The following is a 23,608-nucleotide window of genomic DNA, read 5'->3' as shown; positions in this document are numbered from 1 at the left end:
GAGAATATTAATAAATTATTAGAGTTCAGTAGTGCTGTGTTAGCAGCTGAGAATCTCTTAATACACAAATCCTACCTGTAAATATTGATCTGGCAGTTCCCCATGGAAACTCTCTGATTTGCCCACCAGTTTATGGGGGACAGTGTGGCTAGGTGGCCTGATCCCATATGCCATCTGTCCTGGAGGGGAGTAGTACCCTGACCTTTGTACTTCCTGTCGATACTTGTCATAAAGGATATTAGAGGAGCTCAGCACAGGTGAACCTCTGGGACCCTCAGCCTTAGACTCTTTTGAGGTTGGTGAGCTACTGTATGGTGTAAGTCTTGGCGGTAACGTTGATACTTCATAGGGGCCTTCAGACGTTGGTTTCGCTTGAGGACTTTTGCGGACATATGTTATGATTTTTGGTCGAACATTTTTAGGCTTCTGAGGTGGAGAAGACTTCTTAGATTCAAACTCAGCTCTAGTGGGTTGTTGAGGAACAGCAGGTTTTGGGAGACTGCTACTACTACTGAGAACACTTTTACTTGGTTGCCTCGAACCAGTCGTTCCCCTCTGTAAGGTTTCATTTCGTTCCTGACTTGCTTCTCTTGTGCTAATAGGTTTGGCTGGTGATGAAGGTGGCTGTTTCCGAGGTGAACAGGTGGTCTTAGGGGATGGAGGGGTCTCAGAGCGAGATGGGCTGCCCCAAGGTCTTCGCCTTTCCAAACTTGATGCACTAGAACTTCGGGTCTTTTCAAAAGAAGCTTGCTTCTTATATGGTTGGGGTTCAGAACCACCAGAGTGCACAGGTGTATCCTTTGAGGTTAGTTTTGAGGTTTTAAGAGCAATTTTATGAGATTCCTCATCCTGGGATTTGAGTTTATTATTTATATCAGCAGCGGAATCATGAGAGAACCTTCTGTTCTGTGAAGCAGACTGTGTGTTTTCTGAGACAAGAGGTTGGCAAGGTTTCTTCTCAGTTGATATTGTTTTTAAATTTGGAACCTTGTCTTCTGTTCCATGGTACTCCTTTACATGAAATCCAGATTCTCCTAGATTGTCCGGACTGGTGCTTCCTGTTTGATTAGGGACCTTCTTGATCCTTGCAATGCTACAATCACTCATGCCATTTGTCAGTTGACCTGAGCTCTCATATATTACAAAGTCTGTAGCTGGTTGGTTTTCTTGTGCTTCTAAAAGGGGTTCCTCAGGCAATGTGGTAGAGTTAAGATTGAGATCAACACTGTCAATGTGCATTGTACTTTTTCCTGCTTGATGATGCATGCCATCAGTATGTACGGAGCTCTGGCTTTTATCTGAAATAGTTAAACAGGACTGTGAGACAAGGGTAAGGTCCTCAGAGAGAGTTCGGTATGGCCCTGAGGGAGCATGCCATGAATCAGAGCTCTGGGTTCGACCTGCATTGTCCAGGGCACTAGCAAGACTTCCTCCAAGACTAGACATTGTGGAGAGGCAAGAGACAAAAACATCATTTTCAGAGCTAAACTCAGTCCTTGCTATGCTGGTCACCATTTCTTTGCTAGTGGACTGAGGACAAACAGTAGACTCTTGCTCCTTTGAAATGAATTGGGAGAACCTTTTACCTTCTACCTTCGGAGACATTGCTTCAGTCTGCATCATATTGGTGGATAGAGAACCCCTGACATCTCCTTTAGGAATACTGCTCTCTTCATCATCCTCTAGTTCCTGACTTTCCAGCATCTCAAACTCAGCTAACTCTGGGTCATCACATGGGGAATCTGTGCCCTGGATAATCATCTTCACATGTTCCTCAGTGTGAGATACCACAGAGGACAGGGTTTCAGTTGCCTCCAAATTTGTTCCTTCATCTACTCTTTGGATTTCATTAGCATTGGCATCACCATCTAGGGAATCTTCAGCATGTCTGTTGTTGTTCCTGATTTCCTCACAGCCATCTTCAATGCTGGTCCCGAAGGGTCTGGTGTGTTCATCATTCACACTCATGTTTCCTGAAGGTTCATGTGTTCTCAAGCTTTCATGTAGAGTCTTGTTGATCCTCCCTTGAGGTCTGGAGCTCTCACTGCTTTCAAACTTAAAGCTAAAGTAAGTATTGGCATCTTTCACACTGTTATGTGAGATACTAATTTTGAGAAGATGACATCAGGAGTTGTCTTCAACATGTCAAGGTAGGTAAACAACAACAGATTTAGAAATGTCTTGACATAAAATCTGTAACAGAAATACAAATAAGAAATAATGTAAACATAAACAGACACGTTCATATACAATATTCAAATGTTATACCCATAAAAAATAGTAGTATGTTTTGAGATCCATAAATCCTCTCTTTGTGCAGTATCTCTTTGTTTACCTTAAAGAGAGATAGTTCTATAATTAGGGGCAATTTACACTGACATTTTCTCCATGTAAATGACAAAATTTATTTTCTTTTCCAGGTTAAAAAAATCCATGGCATACATATTCTAATGCTTCAGTCAAATGGGATTTGGAGTAAGATTTTATTCAATCATGAAATTCTTTTATACAGAATTATAAACACAATGATAATTCTCCATGCAGTGAGAAAGCACACTCATGCTCAGTTCTCCCTAGCAACAACAACAGCTCCTACACTCCAGAACTTCAACCGTAGGAGGTCATTCCCTGAGGTAATGGGAGACAGATGTTCTCAACAGGAACATATTTTCCAGGAAAACAGGTGCATTAACTGATTTTGTAATAGATAAATAATAGATGAACTTCTAAAGTGTCTAAATTAGCAAATTATGTCTCTTAATAGATACTGTACCATGTTGAAGAAAGAATTTTGTTCAACAAGAAGGCAAATTACCTTTATACTATTGCATAGTGTAAATTTTGCCCTGTTACAAATTAAATATTTAACCAAAATAAACCCCACTAAATGCTGTTTTCATAAACAGATACCAAAAAGCAATCCATCACTTAAAACTATAAGACATTCTGCTAGGCTGACTTCTGTCAGACCTATAGGTAAACACAATATATTTTGTGCATTTATACTTCTTGGCATGGTCCATTTTCTTGACCTACTTTGTGCATCTGATGGTTTTGTGCATCTGTAGTCAATCATTACAGTTCACTTACTATCATAATGATGTCTCACCATCTTTCTATGCTTTAAAAAGGTCTGTAATAATTTTTTATAAATTAAATACTTGCTTTCCGCTTATATCAAGATCAAATCAAAACATACCTTGCTTTTGAAGAAACTGTCACTAATCTTTATTATTTTATGTCCACTATTTATTTGTGTAAATTAAATTTATTCAGTTACAGATGAAAGTTACATTAGAACAGAAAATAAAACTGACTGACCTCCATTCCAAAATGACATGCTTATGCTAAATGTTATGGAATAATTTAAACAGTCGCTGTTGAGCTGTCAGAGACAATGACTAACTGTCACAGACTGATTATTAATATGACGGTTTGTCAGTCACATGTGACGAGTCACATCATAGTCAGGTCTGCAGGTCACAATACCGCAGCACTGATGACAGCATAAAGAGATTTGGAATACGCCTCAAAAGATACCATGCAACAGATCATCACGACCATTTAGAGTCAGGAGCTCAATTATTTACAAGAGGAAGGTAGACAGAAATAGAGAATGAAAACAACCAGTGTCAGGTAAGCTACTTTGAAAATGCAGCTTGTCAAGCAACAAGCTACTCAAAATTTAAAGGAGCACCAAGGAGAGCAGTTTTTATCAGGTACTCAGAAAATAAAAATCCAACAATTATGCTGACACTTTTTTAAATATAAAAATTATAATCAAAAAACTTCTCAATTTAATCACAATTTTAAAAACAAAGGTTCTTCAGTGGAAAAGGATTATTCCCATTAAAATTTCCTTCACAATAAGAAAAATATGGTTCTTTAAATAACTGTTGCCCCAAAATGGTTCTTCTATGGCATTGCAAAGCCACTATTTGGAACTTTTATTTTTAAAACAGTTATGCACAGCAGGAATTACATAAATATGAAATTATTCTGTAAAATTATTGTAATAAATATTATATTGTTTTGTAAATACAACATAACTGCTTCACAGAATAATTTAATTATTTACACAAACCAAACCAATTAAACAAATCTGACATCCCAAAGCTCAACTCTGCACATTCACATAAACACTCTCTCATACCAAATACACACTCACCAAACCTTCTACTTGACCTACTTTCACAGAAAAGGCTCAGAAGTCCTCAAGTTAAAATGTTCAAAGACTTCACAGCCCAACACTAGGGAGGGTTTGAGCTTACAGATACAACTGAATACTAATTATTATACAGTTTACAGAGTGTGGAGTTTTGATGCACTTCCCTTTTTAAAGCATTTTAATTCTACCACCAAAATCTAGGAACACATCCTAATAAATGATCAATAAAAACTTTGATGATTGACAGGCTGTTTATTATGACAGAATGCACGTAACTATGTGACAGAGCACATTTTTATGATGTGTTACTCAACAAAACTTAAAGCTTAAAGTAGGCAAATTGGCACACAGCACGACTCTGGGTAGAACTTTAAACGGATAGTTCACCCAAAAATGAAAATTCGTAATTTACCCACAAATTGTTCTAAATCTGTATGCTTTCTTCTGTTGAACATAAGACAGGATATTTTAAAGAATATTTTACAAACCTCCCGGTTACAGGTTCTGTATATACACACACAACCTGTAACCAGAAGGTATGTAAAACATTAACAAGTAATGAGTAGTTTACACTTTAGATTATGGGATGCAGAAAGTGTTGTAAATGCCTTGTATTCACCTATAGATCATTTGTAACAGATAAGAAAAATCTACAAATGATGTGTAACACATTTACAAGCGATGAGCAGTTTACACTTTATTAGGGGATGCAGAAAGCTTTGTAAATTATTTATTCATGCGTTTACACAACAGGTTTTGAATACTTTGTAGTGTGTACTGCAATGTAAAGGCTGCAATGATTACACTAATCATTTACTAATTGTTTAATCTTCATTTGTTCATGATTAATAAATGTTTATTGAGATGACAGTACAATGTTGACATTTAAATGATTTATAAGTGAATAATAATATATTAACTAGTAACTATTAACCATTTACTGAGGATATGTTTGATTATTTCATAATGCTATATTTTTTAAGATAATAGATTTGTAAATCATTAGCATATTACTTAATATTCATTTGTATAGTGATGTTTTGTAAATGATTAGTTCATCATCATCTAATCACTTGTAAATGATTTCTAACATAATCTACAAAACAGAAAAAAACATTAACATATATTTTATTAATCATTTATGAATGCATAGTCATGTTTTGTAAATGATTAGTTCATCATTAACTAATTACTTGTAAATGGATTAACAAAACATACACAAATTGTTAGTGTATCACTTATTAATCACTTATGAATGTTTTTTAAATGATTTGTTCATCATTAACTAATCAATTATAAATCCCTTACAACTGAACATTATTATTAAGTGTTACCCTATGAACCAAAACTTTACCTGACTTTCTCATCCACATTGGGCAAGTGACAAATTTATCCATAAGACATGCCTCAAGTGTTTATATGCTAAATGAAGGCTATAGGACACAGTTCTAAGCAGCTATGAAGCTTAAATATATTAGAAGCCATTACCAGCGTCTGGAGCCTTGCAATTCAGTGACTCTCACAGATGATCAAACTAAAGCTCTGTGGTTTCTATCTCATATTAGTGTGTTATTAGAGGGAACAAATCACCAGTCAGATGAACTGAAAAAGCCCAATTTAAAAACAGTCTCTTATACTGACTGGCGGAATCTCTATGCGGCTCAATCAGCGGGGATGAGGTTTCCCCCTGGCTGATGGATACCGAGCTGACAGTGAACAGATGAGAGAGCACAGCGATGGCTTTGTTTCGACTTTGTTAAAGTGAGAATGCATGATGAACTCCTGCTCTGCACTTCTCTGTGTGAAATTTATTGTGACTTATTACTGCAAAGTGCAAACCAAGCTTGCTACTGTAGAACAAAACAGTATATAAAATGAGTCACACAAAATGTGGTTTTGCCATTTTTCTTAAACTAACCAGACAGAAGACTTTGACCATGACATTGTGTTTTGCAGCATGAGTGCTAAATCTAGTAGGGGGTATAAATATACTTTACTACAGATTTTTAATTGAATTCACAATTCAGGTGCTTTAACAAAAATACAAGTTTCATATTTTTTTTTCACTCGTTTTCTACAGAGGAAGACACATCTGAACAATTTGGTTGAGTAAACGGTACATTGACTCATTCATAAAGACTTGTTAGGTTCATAAATGAATCAGCATTTTTTAACAAAGTGAATAGTTCAAATGACTCACTCATAAACACAGTCTCTTGTCACCACCTACAGGCATAACATGTATTAACATAAACTACAGACCAAATGCACGGAATAACAGTTTGTTTGAATGCGCAAAACCCAGACAAGTAGAGAGATACAAACAGTGAAATGTCCCAATACTGTTATCCAGCACGTTTGGAACTGTTGTATATATTATAATAAGTACTTTGCCATTTGAATGCAGTGACTTTGACAATTAAGTTTTGAAGACAACTGCATGTTTTTAAAAACATATCAGCTTTTTTAGCAAACAGCTATTAGATGAGGTTAACAAAGGCCAAACACAAAACTTGCTGGGTTTATTTACAGGCTGAAAAAATTTAGTTTTATCTCATTTGGACAGAAGATGGCACTATATCAGTGTAAAGTGCATATTACTTAAAAATTGTCATTAAACACAGAACAGTCACTGTTTTGGGATATATATTAATGAAAATGTTAAGTTTATTATGGGTTAAATTAATTATTGTGCTTGCAATAAATACTTCTTAAATGTATACTTGAAATTAAGATTGGCCGAATACCTCAAGCGTGTGACAGAAATGTTATGCCCCTTACCATACTGTGATGGCGGCGGCGCCATGAGACAAAACCAATAAACCATTACAAACGAGGCATTTGTTGCATCCAGTGGGGACATAATTACTGATTATAATGACTTATACTGTCTTTTTAGGCGTTGCGTTGCATATCGCGCCGCGCAAACATAAAATCATGTCTGCATTTGTGATCAGAGAAACAACAAACAACAAGCACTACTCTGCACTGCTTAAAACCCGCGTTTGAATCATCAGTGGCAAATTCTTTAAATATAAAAACGTACTTACAGGCTGTAAGTCAAAAGCGCAAGACTATCCTTGCAAAGTTGGAATTGCCCCACTTTATAGAAATAGCCTTTGTGCCACAGACGCATTGTAGGCTACTCTCTCAGGAAACAGTCCTCAGTAAAATGCGCTGCACCCATCTGAATATTTGAGTTGAACTGTTTCAAAACAGTGTTGTAAATACAACTTAACCACTGATTTCTAGTTGTGTCCTCTTTTGGAAGGCCAAACAAAGTAGTTTCGCTTTCGCAAACAAAACACATAGCGTCTCCACAACATGGCGGCGGTGGTAACAATCCTACAGCGAGAATCAAAGTTATTCTTTTGAGAATCAAAGTTCTTCAGCAAGAATCAAACGCCTTCTTTCTTTGCATGAACATTTGTGCGGTGTTATCCAAATCTTCCCACACAGTGAAGTAGACATGTGGGGGCATGTTTAAATGAGACATTTTAGGATGGCGTGGATGAGTCTTAACTTTTATAAAGAATATCTCTTTGGGTTTGAGGCTTTAGTCTTTGCAAATTTAGGGATCTTATCTTTGCATGAACAGCTTGTAAAACTCCAAAGTGAAAGGGAAATTTTAAATTGCATCATATGACCCCTTTAATGTGCTGAAATGCAAGTACTTAAGTTTTAAGCTTTTCACACATTCACACATAATACAGAGCTTTCAATAACATAAAAAATGATGTAACTGCAAGCTTAATATTTACTCAGATGAACATTAGCGTGCCTATTTAAATACAAATGTTAAACTTATGTATTCTGTACATTTTCTTTTTGCACCTGTAATGTTTGACAGAAACCTAGCTCAATACAGATAAAAGGAAGCTTCCTAATAGGTCAGTCACTCAATACATGCGATCCCACATGCAGATACTCATTGCAGTCTGCAGCATCAGCCCTGCAGTAATTCTGCTGCCCTGATGCCAGAAATACATCCAGATGCATTCATGATACATTGGCAGTATTTTTAATGTTCTATCTATCTGTCTGTCCATCCATCTTTCTATCAATCTCATGAATATTTGTAGCTATTTTATGAGGTGGCAATTTCACATGAATTCATGCTATTATATTTTTACGAAAACATACCATTTTTAGAAAGCCACCAATTTGCCAAAACATTAAACATTTAGAAAAGAGTGTATTCATTTATTTGTCTATTTATCAATCTCATGAGAAAATGACTATTTTATGAGGTAGTGTTTTTAAATGAATTTCTAAAATTTGATTTGTATAATTTTTAGAAAGCCACCAATTTGCCAAAACATAAAAAAAAATGGATTACCATAAGAGTAAAAATTCATATGATCAATAAGTTATGGCAACTTTTGTTTTTACATGACTTTAACTCATCAAAATAATTTGAGCAATTTCAACTTTTTTGTATCATGTAATTTTTATGTAATGTAAATTCAGTTTAGTGTCATTTAATCTATCTCTTACAGTATCTTTGCATTTAAACTTCACAATTCAGTGAAAATATATTGACTTTTTTTTACAGTTGTTTTTACAGTTTAGTGTTAACATGCCAAGTACCTTTAGAGTGAACAGAAGGAAAAGAGAGAGAAGGTTGACATACGGTAAGGACAGACAGTTCTCCTCTTGACTGATACAGTTTCTGTCGCAGACATGAAGTATAAATAAAACACTCACAGCATGTTCCTCAAGGCGTCAGCATGAATCCCACAGCCAATGGCCATGAGAGACTGCCTTTGTTACTTCCACCTCATTGTTTTTCCTCTTTCATGACACTGTAACACGTTCAGAGTGCTACTGGCAGTAATGCAGCCGGCAGCAGGAAGTTCAAGAGGCAAATTGCTGTCATAGTCATTAAGATGCATGAAATTCCCCTCATTTCCCATGATGCATTCAGAGCAAGTCCACTGCACCTGTTCACTAATCAACCAGCTAACTTAGAAGGGACCTGGATTAGAGAAACATCTGTCTTTCCTTATGTGTGTGCGTCTTTTTAGCCCCTTTTCTCAAGAATCTCTCTAATGGAAGCAGCGATTTCCACTCTCAGATCTACAGTGCTAATTAAATATTAACATCCAAATGAAATCGGAGGCCACGCCCCCTCTCCCTTTCAAAAGCAAATCCCTCATCAGCTTTGTGTGAGGGGTTTATTGTATATAAATGTTCTTTACTTTACTCAAAGCATTTTGAGTGTTCAGTTTCACAACCTGACAGAAAGCGCAAATTAATACAGAAAGTGTGTTGTTCCTGTTTTTTTTTTTTTTTTGTGCGAGTTGTTATGATGCAAACTGTAGATGTATTTTGCTTAGTGTTGTCTTGAGCAAACACAGAATCAGAATAACTGACCCAGAACTGATAGAAAAAAAAATTGTTATTTAATTTAATGTGATTTTATAACATTATTTTTATTTTATAAATGAAATATAGTTTGTTTGTTTGTTACATTATAGCATCAATATTTATATATCTGTTGTACGCTATGTAAATTAATTATGTACATTTAAAGTATACTGATAACTGTATAACGCCTAAGATTGTAATTATTATTAGTATTTAATTTATACTCCAATTTTAACACATTTATAATTAAATACAAGGGTATTCACGTACAGGGATATTTTAATATAAGTATAGGCTATATTTATATAAATATACTTAATATTATGTAACTAGTATATAAAAAAATCATCAGATTATTATTATAATAAACACGAGCAAACACCCACCAAAAATAGTGATAATAACAACAGAAATTAAACATCATAGCAACATGTATAAATAATAGATTAGAACATTCACTCATTTAGGCCTATTAATTCAGTGTCAATGCGTGCTGAATGAAAATACATGGCAGATAAATTCGACCGCTATCAGACCGCGAGAAAAAACAGCATGTGTGATATAAGCAGACATTGAGTTCTGCTGCAGATACACACGACAGCAGGTGGATGTGATGCTGTGAGTGTGCGCCATCACATTATCTCCACACACACAGTCTTACCTGATCTTTAGCATCTGAGAGGAAACGCTGCACGACTGATGCAGAAGACGAATGAGTGTTTGATCCAGCACAGCATCCTCAAGACGAGTGAAAAATCAGGCGGAGAGGATGAGAAGAGAGCCAGGCGCGCACTACAGGACGCTGATCGCAGGAATGAATGGTGAGAAATGAAGTGAACAAATATGGCTGTGTCCGAATAAACAGCGAGTTCCCTAGCAAGACAACATTTTAGTGCATCATTCCGTTGATTTCGGTCAGTTATCGTTGCAGTTCAGCAGCGGATTGGATAAAATGCTAGGTACATCTATGATATTTAAAAAAAAAATGTTGTTTCGAAAGGCGCTTGTGGTCCCCAAAATGCTGTCTAGGTAGGCGGCTCATAAGGTTTTAAAACACAACCTGTGTGTTAAATGCGCATAGAGCGCCACTCATAGGCAGATAAGCACACAAAACATCTTAGAGCAGCAAATTGGACAGAATTTTGTAGAATTTTAAGTTTCAATGGTTATAGCAATGGTAATGGCAAAGGTATCAGGGTTTCTTTATGACAAGAATGAAAACGAGGCTGTGAAGAAAAAAAAATGCACTATTAAATAATTATTTTATTATTTAACAACACATAATATTATAACTATTATAACAAATACTATTATTATTATTATTATTATTGTGACTAAACTTTCTGAAAAGACTTTCAGCAGACAAAAACTAGATTCAAACTTGTGAGTTGTGAATAATAAACAACCTTACAGTCCATCCCTCACTGCTTCACTTGTTAATTCAGTAAGGCATCTAAACTATACAGTATATATCCATTTTGCATTTTAAATAGTAGGCTATTTAAGATTTTAAATATATAATGTGACAACATGCCTAACTATTAATGCCTGTTTATGCCATAGACTGTAAAAAAAAAAAGTTCAAAAAACAAAATCAAATGTATTAAAATAAATTATAAATGCCTACTATGATGCATAACAAATTCATACTTTATTACATAAAGAAAAGAAAAAAAGTGAGAAAAAAATGTATGTGGGAAAAAAACAAGTGCAGTATATTGCAATGTTATATTTTTTAATAATAACTTTTCCAAAACACAATAACTTATCATATAGGATATTTATTTTAATATTCAAAGTGCTGTATGACACTTTCTTAAATGAAAACAGCAAGTTTGGTATCATCTTAAAACAGAGATTATTCAAGTGTCAAAATATTTAAGTCCCCATTCATAACATGACCACAGGGGAATATTTAACAACCCTTTCTTGGCAATCGGGCAGGGTAAGCGGTCCTGACCCTCATTTATGGGGCTACAAAAGGAAATCATGTAGAAATATCTACAACCCAGCAGAACCCCCTGACTGTATAAACAAGTATAAACAGACTGTAACAACTGACCCTTAAGAAGTGAAGAGAGTGAAAGCTCTCTCTGACTGTGTCAGACTGTGTTTGCTTAACACCTCTTAACCTACTGTAAACACTTGAATTATATATGTTTATAAGCTGCTTGTTTCAAGTGCGATTTCAAGATTAGTTTGATTGGTTGATGCTATGATGAGTGATAAAAATATCTGTCTGATTCACTGTGGGTAAAAGAAATGAATGACATAATATGGGTAAGTTTTTGGGTAATATGGGCAACACCACCAGACGGCACTATTTCCCAACCTGTAAATGTCATGAAGAAATATCTGGCTCATACTTCAGTCCAAAAAACAACTAAACAAAAAAAAAATAAAAATAAAAAACACACACACTAAAATATATTAATAATATCTTGCTAAAATAACATTAATATTTTGATGACTTGAGAAAAATCACAGGCATTGACCCTTCTGACATATTCTAAATAATTCTGTTACACAGAAAGAGCGCAACCATATCAAAAGTAACATTACTATCAGTAAAAAAAATAACATAAACGACATTAGTTGGATCAGTAAATTAAATTGAAGCCACTTAATACTACATTTAAAAATAATGCTTTACTACTCTAATGACATATTACTGTGTAAAGTTTCTTCTAATGCCAGGAAGAAAGAAACATGATATCCTATGACACAGGTGACCTCCCACAGGAGGTACGGCTGTTGGCCTGCTTTATAAAGGCCATCATGACAATGGTAGATGGATTTGAAATGGACAACTTGTTTGGCTGACTGTAACTTTCCAATCCATTATATATTTAAGGACTGGAAATATATTGCAAATTATTGTGATCTTGATCCAAATCAATAATTCAGTAACAGAAAAGCAACTCTTTCTCCCATCAACCATCTCCTACATGAGATGATCTTCCCTTTTGCTTATGCACAGATGAATCCCTTGCTCATGAAGCACCTCAGAGGTTTCTTTTCGTTTAGCTACTCGATTTCAATACAATCTTTTGAGACTCATCTGGTCCCTTTGAATCCAGTCTAGAATTCTTCCATTTACATAGGGCTTCAGATGGGGATGTAATTTAAAGGCACTGGGACCCAGAAGACGACCAGTGCTGTGGCTTTTACAACTTCTTCACAGTCAAACCACGTGAATTTGGCTCCTCTCTCCAAATCTGAGGTATTAGAGATAACTTGCCTGGATGAAGCAAAGCCAAAGCAAAATACCTCCTTAGCCAATATCTTTCTGTTAGTTCTTGAATGCTCCGTATCGGCTGGCTTTGCTGATGAAGTTCTTCAGCAGATCGTGGTCCATGTCGGCGAAGGCCTGCGTCTGAGTGACAGCCGTCAGGTGGTTAACACAAAACTTGAAACAGAACTCTTCCAGATCCTGCACATGAAGAGTGGATGATTCAACGAGAAAGAGAACCACCACCAAAGACCTACAGAATAATATATGAAACCGCAAATATATGTACATGTTTAGGGCTCTGTTCCAAAACCTAGTGAGCTGCCTACCTAGACAGCATTTTTAGACATTGTATACACACGTGGTCAGAATCGTTGGCCCCCTTGGTAAATATGATCAAAGAAGGCTATGAAAATAAACCTGCATTGTTAATCCTTTTAATCTTTTATTTAAAAAAAAATCACAAAAATCTAACCTTTTACTGGAGAATAAGAATTTAAAATGGGGGGAAATATCATTATGAAATAAATGTTTTTCTCTACACTTTGGACAATTAACGGCACCCTTTTATTCAATCATTTTTTAAACCTCCATTTGCCAAAATGGTATAGGAGTTTTCTCCTATAAAGCCTGATGAGTTTAGAGAACACCTGACAAGAGATCAGAGACAATTCCTTCCTCCAGAATCACTCCAGATCCTTGAGATTGCTGCTAAAAAGCAAATATTTTAGTTAAATCTAACCATAGAAGCCACTCCCATTTTAAGCTTCTGTCGTGTCTGACAACTGAATATGCTGAAGATTGTTTTTTGGTGAAAGCATTTTCTTTTCTTGATTTTTTTCTTGAAACATGTGGTGATGTACTATAGGTGCTGTTGATAATTTTTTTTTTTTTTTTTGCAATTCTCCAGCTGTGATCCTTGAAGAGTTTTTGGCCACTCAAACTCTCCTTCTCATCATGCATTAGGACTATATAGACACGTCCTCTTCCAGGCAGATTCATAACATTTAATGTTGATTGGAACTTGTTAATTATTGCCCTGATGGTGGAAATGGGAATTTTCATTGCTCTAGTTCTTTTCTTAAAGCCACTTTCTAATTTGTGAAGCTCAGTTATCTTTTGCTGCACATCAGAAATATATTCTTTGGTTTTTCTCATTGTGATGGGTGATTAATTTGGAATTTGGCCTTTGTTTTCCCTTCCATTTATATTTATGTGAAACAGGAGGCCATGGCTGGATAATGTCATGTTCATAATCACCCTGGTGTGCTCAAAATTGTGAATATGAATGGCAATATATTTCAGATATATTTCACTCATGAGAATTTCAAGGTGTACCAGTAATTGTGTCCAATGTATATTTGAGAAAAAACATTTATTTCATAATATTTCCCCCCAATTTAAATTCTTATTCTCCAATGAAAGGTTAGATTTTTTGTGATTTTTTAAAATAAAAGATCAAAAGGATAAACAATGCAGATTTATTTTCACAGACTTCTTTGATTTACCAAGGGTACCAAAAATTCTGACCACGTGTGTATGTGCTATTTTTAGTTATAACTGTATGGTGCTATCTTGGGGTAGATATCACATTTGATCCTTTAAAGTGGACCCAAATTTGTTTAAAGCCTGAGGTCACTACTTTTGTTTTTCTGGGGCCAGATTAACAAAAAAAAACTTCTTAAGAAATTTTTTAAAGTATAAATTCGAAGTTCGTAAGAATGTTTATAAATACAAATCTGTAAAAAATGTTGTTCTCAAATATTTATTTAATCTTATTTTTTTTCCCCTTAGGAATTAAATTGCAAGCTTTAGTGTTATCTAATTGTATGGAGTTCTTGCCAATTCTTGCTGAGGATTCGCTGATCAACTAAATGAAAACACCCTATAAGCCATCTTTTTTGCTGCATGCAGATTAACATAATAATCATAAGAAGAAAAATAGAATATTCTTTATATAATTTTCTTAAGAATATTTCATGAATCTGGCCCCATAGTTGGTATGAAAACAATCTTTGAGTACTTAGTCATAGCTTAGCAATATACTAACATCAAACTGCGAATGTAAGTCAAGTCTTCTTGAAGTCAGCTGTTTTAACCCATATTTATGTTTGTTTTTTGCTTATTAGAGTATAAAGTCATCAGCAAATGATCTATTTCAAACAGTATAAAGCCATTAACTTAGCAATACGCTAAAATCAAAATCCACTGTACCGACTATGAAAGTTATTTGTCTCCTTTAAGCTATTTCACCAAATATTTGTGCTTTTTTCACTTCTTAGATTATGAAGTTATTAGATAACATCAAACTGTATTGTACTGTAGCAATAAGATAACATCCATTTACCCCCCCCCCCAAAAAAAAAAAAAAAAAAAAAAAAATCTGTGATTTTTAGAGTATCTGTTGTTAGCTTAGCAATACACTAACATCTGAATCTTTAGAATGAGTTGTTAATATGTTCGTCGTATTTTTTATTAGTGTATTAAGATGTTAGCTTAACAAAATGTTTGTCGAGTCTCTTGTGTATTTCACATCATCTTTGGAAATTTTGAGCATGGTGTTGTTAGCTTAGTAACATGTTAATTTTTATCTCACTAACATTTGGAACAGGACCTGTATTTAACTGAATGGATGTATGACTGAAGGTGTGAGTGTGCACACTTACCCGGGCTTCATACTTGACAGCAGCTGAGAGCAGTGTTATAGCGTTCTCCTCTGTGATGCCTCTCTTGATGGTCTCCTGACACAGTCTTTTCAGACGGCTCTCACGGTAGTATGTGGCCAAATCCAGCAGACCTTTACAAACACCACACAACATCAGTCAGATATTTTAACAAAAAAAATGCTGCTTTATGGTGTAGTTAAAGGCTTAGTTCACCCAAAAATGAAAATTCTGTCATTATTTACTCACCCTCAAGTTGTACCAAACCCGTAAGTCCTTTGAACATCTTCAGAACACAAATGAAGATATTTCTGATGAAATCTGAGAGCTCTGCAATGTTCCCACATCCAGAAACGTAGCAAAGACATCAGTAAAAATATTCCATGTGACATCAGTGGAACAACCGTAATTTTATGAAGCTACGAGAATACTTTTGATGATAAACGCTGATTATGTTGATTACGTTCTGGGGTACTGTCCAAAATGGGACGGCAAATCGGGGAGAAGAATTGTTGAATAAATTGTTATTATTGTTTTCTTTTCACACAGAAATTCTCATAGTTTCGTAAAATTACAATTGAACCACTGATGTCACATGGATTATTTTATGATGTCTTTGCTACGTTTCTGGACCTGGGAACATTGTAGTTGCGTTGCTGTTTATGGAAAGTCAGGTTCGGAAAGTCACTCTCGGATTTCATAAAAAATATCTTAATTTGTGTTCAGAAGATGAATGAAGGTCTTGTGGGTTTGGAATGACATGAGGGTGAGTAATTAATGACAATTTAAATTTTTGGGTGAACTAAACCTTTAACAAGTTTTTCCACTGTGTCATGTTGGACTCCATCTAAAAGCATGTCAAACATGTATGTATTTGTGGATTTAAACAAATAAATCAGTGTAATTCAGATCATGGATGTATGACCGTGATCTAGCAGTCATGAAGGGTGTGGTTTACCAATGGCATCCTCAGGTGGGAGGTTGATGGTATCAGTATACAGGTACTCCAGGAATGCACGATACACCAGATAAGAAAACTGATGAATCTCTATGGTCTCTTCATCGGTCTCGTTCAGCAATGCTCGGAAATGCTCGCACCTATCAATACAAACACAAAATTATTATTATTTTTGAAAACGTTGTATTAATTGTAATTAAAATATGTTATAATACCAGTGAAATTTCACATATATTCAAATTTTTTAAGATACTGCAGCAAAGACAAATACTAGCCCACCTAATATAAAGCTCAAACATCAAAGAGAAGTAAACAGTTAAAAAAAAAAAAAAAAGAAATAAATTACAATTAGGATTTTATGCCATATTGTAATATTTTTTTTTTATTTTTTTTTTTTTTGTACACCCAGAAAGCTAGGTGCCCATGCAAGAGAAGCATACCCATGTCAGTGCAAATGTTTGTTTAAGGTTGAAACATTTTATGGAATTTGGACACAGCATGATCTAAGACACTGCAGACTTCATACAGACTGGCAGTATAGTTGTCTGGGCTTGCTTTATCATTACTGAAGTTAATAAATTGTCTATATGATTTCAAACCTGTTACAAGGCATGACCTTTTTGAATAGTGTAGCTAACATTTCATCTGTAGACCAGTGAGAATAAAAGAGCCATAGGAAGCCTGATTAGAAAATGCTCATTTAAAATAAAAATCTCAGATGTACTTCAAGGTTTTTGCATCTGAAGTCTTTATATATAAATATTACATAAATTGCATATATTACATTAAACTTTAATAATAACTACAAATAATATAATTTTGCTTGTAAATGTCTCCTTGATTGCCTCTATTTTACAAACACTAACCCAAAATTATCATTGCCCCCCTAAATCTCCTTGGGAAAAAGTAAGGGTCTAACTTTGCTCTAATAAGATACAGAAAATATGTTTCATAATATTAACATAGTGAATTTCGAAACACAAAGAGCAATACTTATGCAATAGTGCGTTTAAGCACGCTCAAGAATGTGTCTGCACATGTTCATGTCAAAAGAGTTCAGCTGCCAAGATTTGAATAAAAGCATGGAAATGACAAGTGGGGAAAACCCCACTCTGTTGTTGATAATTCACAGACTATTTTCAGATGTTGTTTACATACCTGAGGAAAACGTTTTTACTTCTTATACACAAAATAGGGCTAAAAACAGCGCAAAAAACTTTAGAGATGTTATTTAATTTACCTGATTTTAAGCAGGGCTTTGTGCACATGAATGCACTTCCCATCAACCAGGAACTTTAGGTCAGAGATTTCTGGGCTGTCGAACTCTCGCTTTAGCGACTGGGCAACAGTCAGGTAGTCATCTCCATCTAATGAGCAGAAAAGAGTTAGAAAATAATACATTATTTGTTTAAAGTAGACCCGCTTTCACATGGAGCAGCATTATCTACACAGAGTCATTGTTCACTGACAAGCTGTGCAAAAACGCGCAAAATATGATCATGTTTTGCACAGCTTGTCAGTGAACAACGGCCCTGTGTAGTTAATGCTGCTCCATGTGAAAGCGGGCAGGAGATGAAGATTTACCGCTGATTACAGAACCGGCTTTACTGACAAGATGCGCATCAAATATCACATGCGATCTATCGTGCAGGCCTAGTTTAAAGCAACTTTCTCACAAAGTAAAGCATCCAGACTTACAGTAAGTTTCCACATGTAAAAACACATTTAAAGTTTTGTCATTAAAATGCTGATGATTTACATTAAATCATATAGGCCGCATACAGACTACAGCTAAATTTGGTTGTCAGTTCACCTTTAATGCTTAGAACTCTTCTGTACTCACACAGTTCAGTAATTTACGGCAATGAAAACATACTACAACCAAACTGACTCTCGGTAGTGAAAAATTCAGGTAGTGAAATTCTATACAGTGTATGGAACTGAACTGAACAAATAGACTTCAACTTCAGACTTCAATTCAAACACGTATCAGAGTTGTGTCTTCTGTATATGCAGAGCAAGAACTCAAGAAAGGAAAGAAAGGACACGTTTTGACTCAGTGTTGCCAGATCTTGGTAGAAAGAAAGAATACATACCAAAATATAGCAATCTGCACCTGCTTACTCTATAATCTTCTACTGGATAACTTTAAAGAGTTAGTTCACCCAAAAATTTTAATTCTGTCATTAATTACTCACTCTCATGTCGTTCCAAACCTGTTAAGACCTTCGTTCATCTTCAGAACACAAATTAAGATATTTTTGATTAAATCTGAGAGCTCTCTGATCCTCCATAGAAAGCAAGTATACTTTCACGATCAAAGCACAGAATTGTAGCAAGGACATTGGTAAAAAATACAGACCAGGCCCCACGGTTCGACACATATGTGATTTGCGGATTAACTGTTAAGTTGAACCATCACAGAGTGAAATTTTATCATTTGCACGTTTTCTTGCCAATTTACACATTCAAGCAATTTTAACTTGGGCGCTGTTTTCTGTGTGCTCAGCCGCTGCCGCACACGCAGAGAGAGAGACACTGTGTGAACACCGAATTGATTCATCTTTCACATACACACAAAGTTATGTTAAAATACACATTTTGGCAGGTATTCTAAACACAGTAAACAACTGAGAAAGAAACTGGATATGTGTCAGTATTAGGCCCGTTCATTTGGTCGTAAAGGGACAGCAGCCAATAAATACTTGCTTCTGTCTGCTAATCAAATAACACCACAGCTTTAACAAAGATTAATCTGTATTAAACCTGTGAAGTGAGCACTATTGTGTTATTTTACACTTAATTATTATATTTCTGCACCTGAATACTGTTACTGACTTTATTTGTAACTGTGTTATGTTGTATTCAGATGCTTGTAATTTGTGTAATTGTTCTTGTCTTATTACTAACTTTATTAGTTAAGCTAGTAGTTTTTGCTGTAGTATAGAAGTACTTAAAGTAAGCTTTCAGTAAATTGTATTTATTTATTTGTACTTTTTTTGCTGATCTGAAAAATTATCCAATCTGTGACTCAAAATCCGTAATATGATAACAAAACCATGAGTAATCCCACATGCTGAATGTAAACAACGCTGATTGCGCTGATTTGTTCTGGGATACTCTCTAAAATGGTTAGGGGGTGTGCCTGAAGCATAAATCCATATTCAAAAAGGCACGGAAAACAAATAACATTTGCTAACAGTTGCCTGTTACATTACAGTACTTAAAATTTCACTTACACATAAACAAAGTTAGGAGAGATGACTGAGGACGATGGCGAATGATTTGCAGATTCTGAGCACCACTGACGCACATCTAATCTTGTAAAACATGTGGTAAGTACTGCCGCTCCATCGTATAAACAGAATATGTGCAATTGCAAATCGAAATTGAAACTAAAAAGAGATTGTGCATTCAAAAGCAGTTTCAATGCCAGGCATAATGCCAGGCTCCATGATGTCCGCAATTTATATACAGTACAATTACCCAATGATAAAACTAAAGTATTGAAATTCATATTTTCCTCCCATCTTGTATTCATTCACATTAGGGGTTGACGTAGTACACGTCATTTTCTTTCAGAACACATTATTGGGACAGGTGGTGTGGGTGAGAGGGGGAATCACAAAGCTGGCATTATCTTTCAGAACAACAGCTCAACATTGTGATATCTATCAGCCATCGGCAATGGATGATGGCATCGTCTATCGGCCCAACCCTAGTTGAACCCATGAAACAACTTGCAGATGTTTTGATAAACGACTTTCCACTGAAGACATTTAAAATAAGTTATATGACTCAATTCTAAGAAGGAGCTGTATTAAGAAGCTGTATTAAAAGCTAATGGTGTGGTAAAACACCTTAATAAAGAAATAGGGGAGAGCAGGGCACAACCTAAAGCAGGGCTAGTTGTAACACACATTGTTAAAAATTTTCCACACATGCTAGAAAAATAAAACCATGCATTTTCTAGTTGCCGTATCAACATTATACAGAGAAAAATACACTAATCTTTGGAAGATATAACTGAACATTTAATTGTAGCAAAACTAAATTTAAATGTTACATCCTAATTTTTAGTGTTTATCTAAAATGAGACAAACCTCCTATTGTTTAAATTTACAAACCTTTAGAAGTTTAGATAAAATTTTAATGAGATTTAAATGCCAGTTGTGGTGGGGGCACATTGTAACACTGTTAAAACATGCATTGCTATTAGAACTGTAATTCTATGAAGGTAGCGACATAACTGTACTGTTACTTTTATGAATGCTATTGAGAAACCATCAGAAACAGGTGAAGAAATACTGAGAGGAAGAACCTGAAAGTTCAGAATTTATTATTTTAAGAAATTTAAAGCATTCGTACTGGCTTGTCTATTTGTCTTCTCTTGCGTGTGGAGGGAGGGGTGTGTTGTATTCAACTCTGTTCTTCTGAATACCTAAATGTTTCTTCATCTATTTGCACACAATGTTTTGAACTATGCTGTATAGCAGTGTTTTATGGTGTGTTTGTTTTCAAACTCCAAAATGAGTTGTTTTTTATTTTGAAATAATTCTGTCATTTTATATGAAAAAAGTTAATATATATATATATATATATATATATATATATATATATATATATATATATATATATATATATATATATATATATATATATATATAAAAGTGCTGGGCAACGATACATTTTTTAAATCACGATTAATCACATTATTGTCTGTGATTAATTGCATTGTTATGCACAAATCTAATAATGCATTCAAAAGTAGTGTATTGTGCACTTTTTTTTTAATTAAAAATAAGCCTACCTCCAAAATAAACAAAAGTGTAATAACATTTGGTTTGCAAACACTTTAAAAGAAAGTGACGTGACATTCTGCCAAGTATGGTGACCCATACTCGGAATTCGTGCTCTGCATTTAACCCATCCAAAGTGCACACATACCCGGAGCAATGGGCAGCCATTTATGCTGCGGTGCCCGAGAGGCAGTTGGGGGATCAGTGAGTTGCTCAAGGGCACCTCAATCATGGTATTGAGGGTAGATAGAGTGCTGTACATTCACTCCTCCCACCTACTATTCCTGCCAGCCCAATACTCGAACTCTTAATCTTTGGATTACGAGTCTGACTCTCTAACCATTAGGCCACGACTTCCCAAATCTTTAAACAAATAAGGTGCTTTTTAAATTAATTAAATTAAATATAAAACAAGCTATTTGTCACTGCCAGGACATTAACAGGTCCACATCCACATCCCATACGACTCAAAATAATAAACCCAAAAATTAACAAATCGATTCACTCCACTGTGTTGAGCAAGAGCACTTCTCTGCTGTCTTCACGTGCTATCGGAAACTTCCTATTTCCTATAATTTTCCTATAGCCCAAATAATTTGCTCGGGAGCATGCCCTCCTGTGACCCATGATCTGTATGTGTATTCAAAGCCAGTGAGCAACAGACTTTAATAATAATAAATAATATTATATATAATAATATATACACTCGCCTAAAGGATTATTAGGAACACCTGTTCAATTTCTCATTGATGCAATTATCTAATCAACCAATCACATGGCAGTTGCTTCAATGCATTTAGGGGTGTGGTCCTGGTCAAGACAATCTCCTGAACTCCAAACTGAATGTCAGAATGGGAAAGAAAGGTGATTTAAGCAATTTTGAGTGTGGCATGGTTGTTGGTGCCAGACGGGCCTGTCTGAGTACTTCACAATCTGCACAGTTACTGGGATTTTCACGCACAACCATTTCTAGGGTTTACAAAGAATGGTGTGAAAAGGGAAAAACATCCAGTATGTGGCAGTCCTGTGGGCGAAAATGCCTTGTTGATGCTAAAGGTCAGAGGAGAATGGGCCGACAGATTCAAGCTGATAGAAGAGCAACTTTGACTGAAATAACCACTCGTTACAACCAAGGTATGCAGCAAATCATTTGTGAAGCCACAATACGCACAACCTTGAGGTGGATGGGCTACAACAGCAGAAGACCCCACCGGGTACCACTCATCTCCACTACAAATAGGAAAAAGAGGCTACAATTTGCACGAGCTCACCAAAATTGGACAGTTAAAGACTGGAAAAATGTTGCCTGGTCTGATGAGTCTCGATTTCTGTTGAGACATTCAGATGGTAGAGTCAGAATTTGAAGTAAACAGAATGAAAACATGGATCCATCATGCCTTGTTACCACTGTGCAGGCTGGTGGTGGTGGTGTAATGGTGTGGGGGATGTTTTCTTGGCACACTTTAGGCCCCTTAGTGCCAACTGGGCATTGTTTAAATGCCACGGCCTACCTGAGCATTGTTTCTGACCATGTCCATCCCTTTATGACCACCATGTACCCATCCTCTGATGGCTACTTCCAGCAGGATAATGCACCATGTCACAAAGCTCGAATCATTTCAAATTGGTTTCTTGAACATGACAATGAGTTCACTGTACTAAAAATGGCCCCCACAGTCACCAGATCTCAACCCAATAGAGCATCTTTGGGATGTGGTGGAACGGGAGCTTCATGCCCTGGATGTGCATCCCACAAATCTCCATCAACTGCAAGATGCTATAATATCAATATGGGCCAACATTTTTAATGAATGCTTTCAGCACCTTGTTGAATCAATGCCACGTAGAATTAAGGCAGTTCTGAAGGCGAAAGGGGGTCAAACACAGTATTAGTATGGTGTTCCTAATAATCCTTTAGGTGAGTGTGTGTATATATATATATATATATTGTATTTACCATAAATGACTGACTGTTTTAGTTTGCCTTGAACATATATATTTTTTATTAGCTCAGAAAACATTTTAAGCTGTTATATGTTCATGTTACAACACGCCCCTCACATGTTATAATGTGTCCCACCTATGGAGCATTTTGTCACATTTCACTTTAATTCTTTCGGGGGGAAAAAAAAAGTAGCCACCAAAACAACAGCTCAGGCTGTAGGGCATTCCATGACCAGTCTGGTGGTGCTTGAGCATCACTTATGGCTAACCCTGACAGAAATCAAGGACACTGACAAGGTTCCCTTCAACTGCCTCGAAATGCTGGGGTTATGTCAGGCCTGTCAAACCTTCCTACTGGACCTGAGGGGACACCACGTTCTGGTCCGCTCGGACAGCATAACTGTGGTGTCTTATACGAGAAAATATTGATACACGTGATTCTCAAAAAGGAATATCGATATTTACAAAAAAAAT

General features: G+C 35.6%; 2 protein-coding genes across 2 annotated transcripts in view; both read right to left on the bottom strand.

The window, feature by feature from the left end:
* LOC109052048 (microtubule-associated tumor suppressor candidate 2-like) overlaps nucleotides 1-10,713 on the bottom strand; it is a 31,996-nt gene extending 21,283 nt beyond the window's left edge. The window contains exons 1-2 of the mRNA XM_042739015.1: nucleotides 10,200-10,713; nucleotides 76-2,193 (exon numbers count right to left, since the gene is read on the bottom strand). Coding sequence (XP_042594949.1) covers nucleotides 76-1,968 — 1,893 coding nt within the window. The 5' untranslated portion in view covers nucleotides 1,969-2,193; nucleotides 10,200-10,713. The remainder of the gene's footprint in view (nucleotides 1-75; nucleotides 2,194-10,199) is intronic.
* A 590-nt stretch (nucleotides 10,714-11,303) lies between these two features.
* Nucleotides 11,304-23,608, bottom strand: part of LOC109104111 (RCC1 and BTB domain-containing protein 2-like) — a 28,060-nt gene continuing 15,755 nt past the window's right edge. Inside the window, exons 5-8 of the mRNA XM_042740030.1 lie at nucleotides 17,632-17,758; nucleotides 16,392-16,531; nucleotides 15,437-15,567; nucleotides 11,304-12,971 (exon numbers count right to left, since the gene is read on the bottom strand). Of these exons, the coding sequence (XP_042595964.1) occupies nucleotides 12,831-12,971; nucleotides 15,437-15,567; nucleotides 16,392-16,531; nucleotides 17,632-17,758 (539 nt within the window). The 3' untranslated portion in view covers nucleotides 11,304-12,830. The remainder of the gene's footprint in view (nucleotides 12,972-15,436; nucleotides 15,568-16,391; nucleotides 16,532-17,631; nucleotides 17,759-23,608) is intronic.

Source organism: Cyprinus carpio, chromosome B15 (genome assembly GCF_018340385.1).
Source record: "Cyprinus carpio isolate SPL01 chromosome B15, ASM1834038v1, whole genome shotgun sequence".
Lineage (NCBI taxonomy): Eukaryota > Metazoa > Chordata > Actinopteri > Cypriniformes > Cyprinidae > Cyprinus > Cyprinus carpio.
This window is presented reverse-complemented; position numbering and strand designations above follow the sequence as displayed.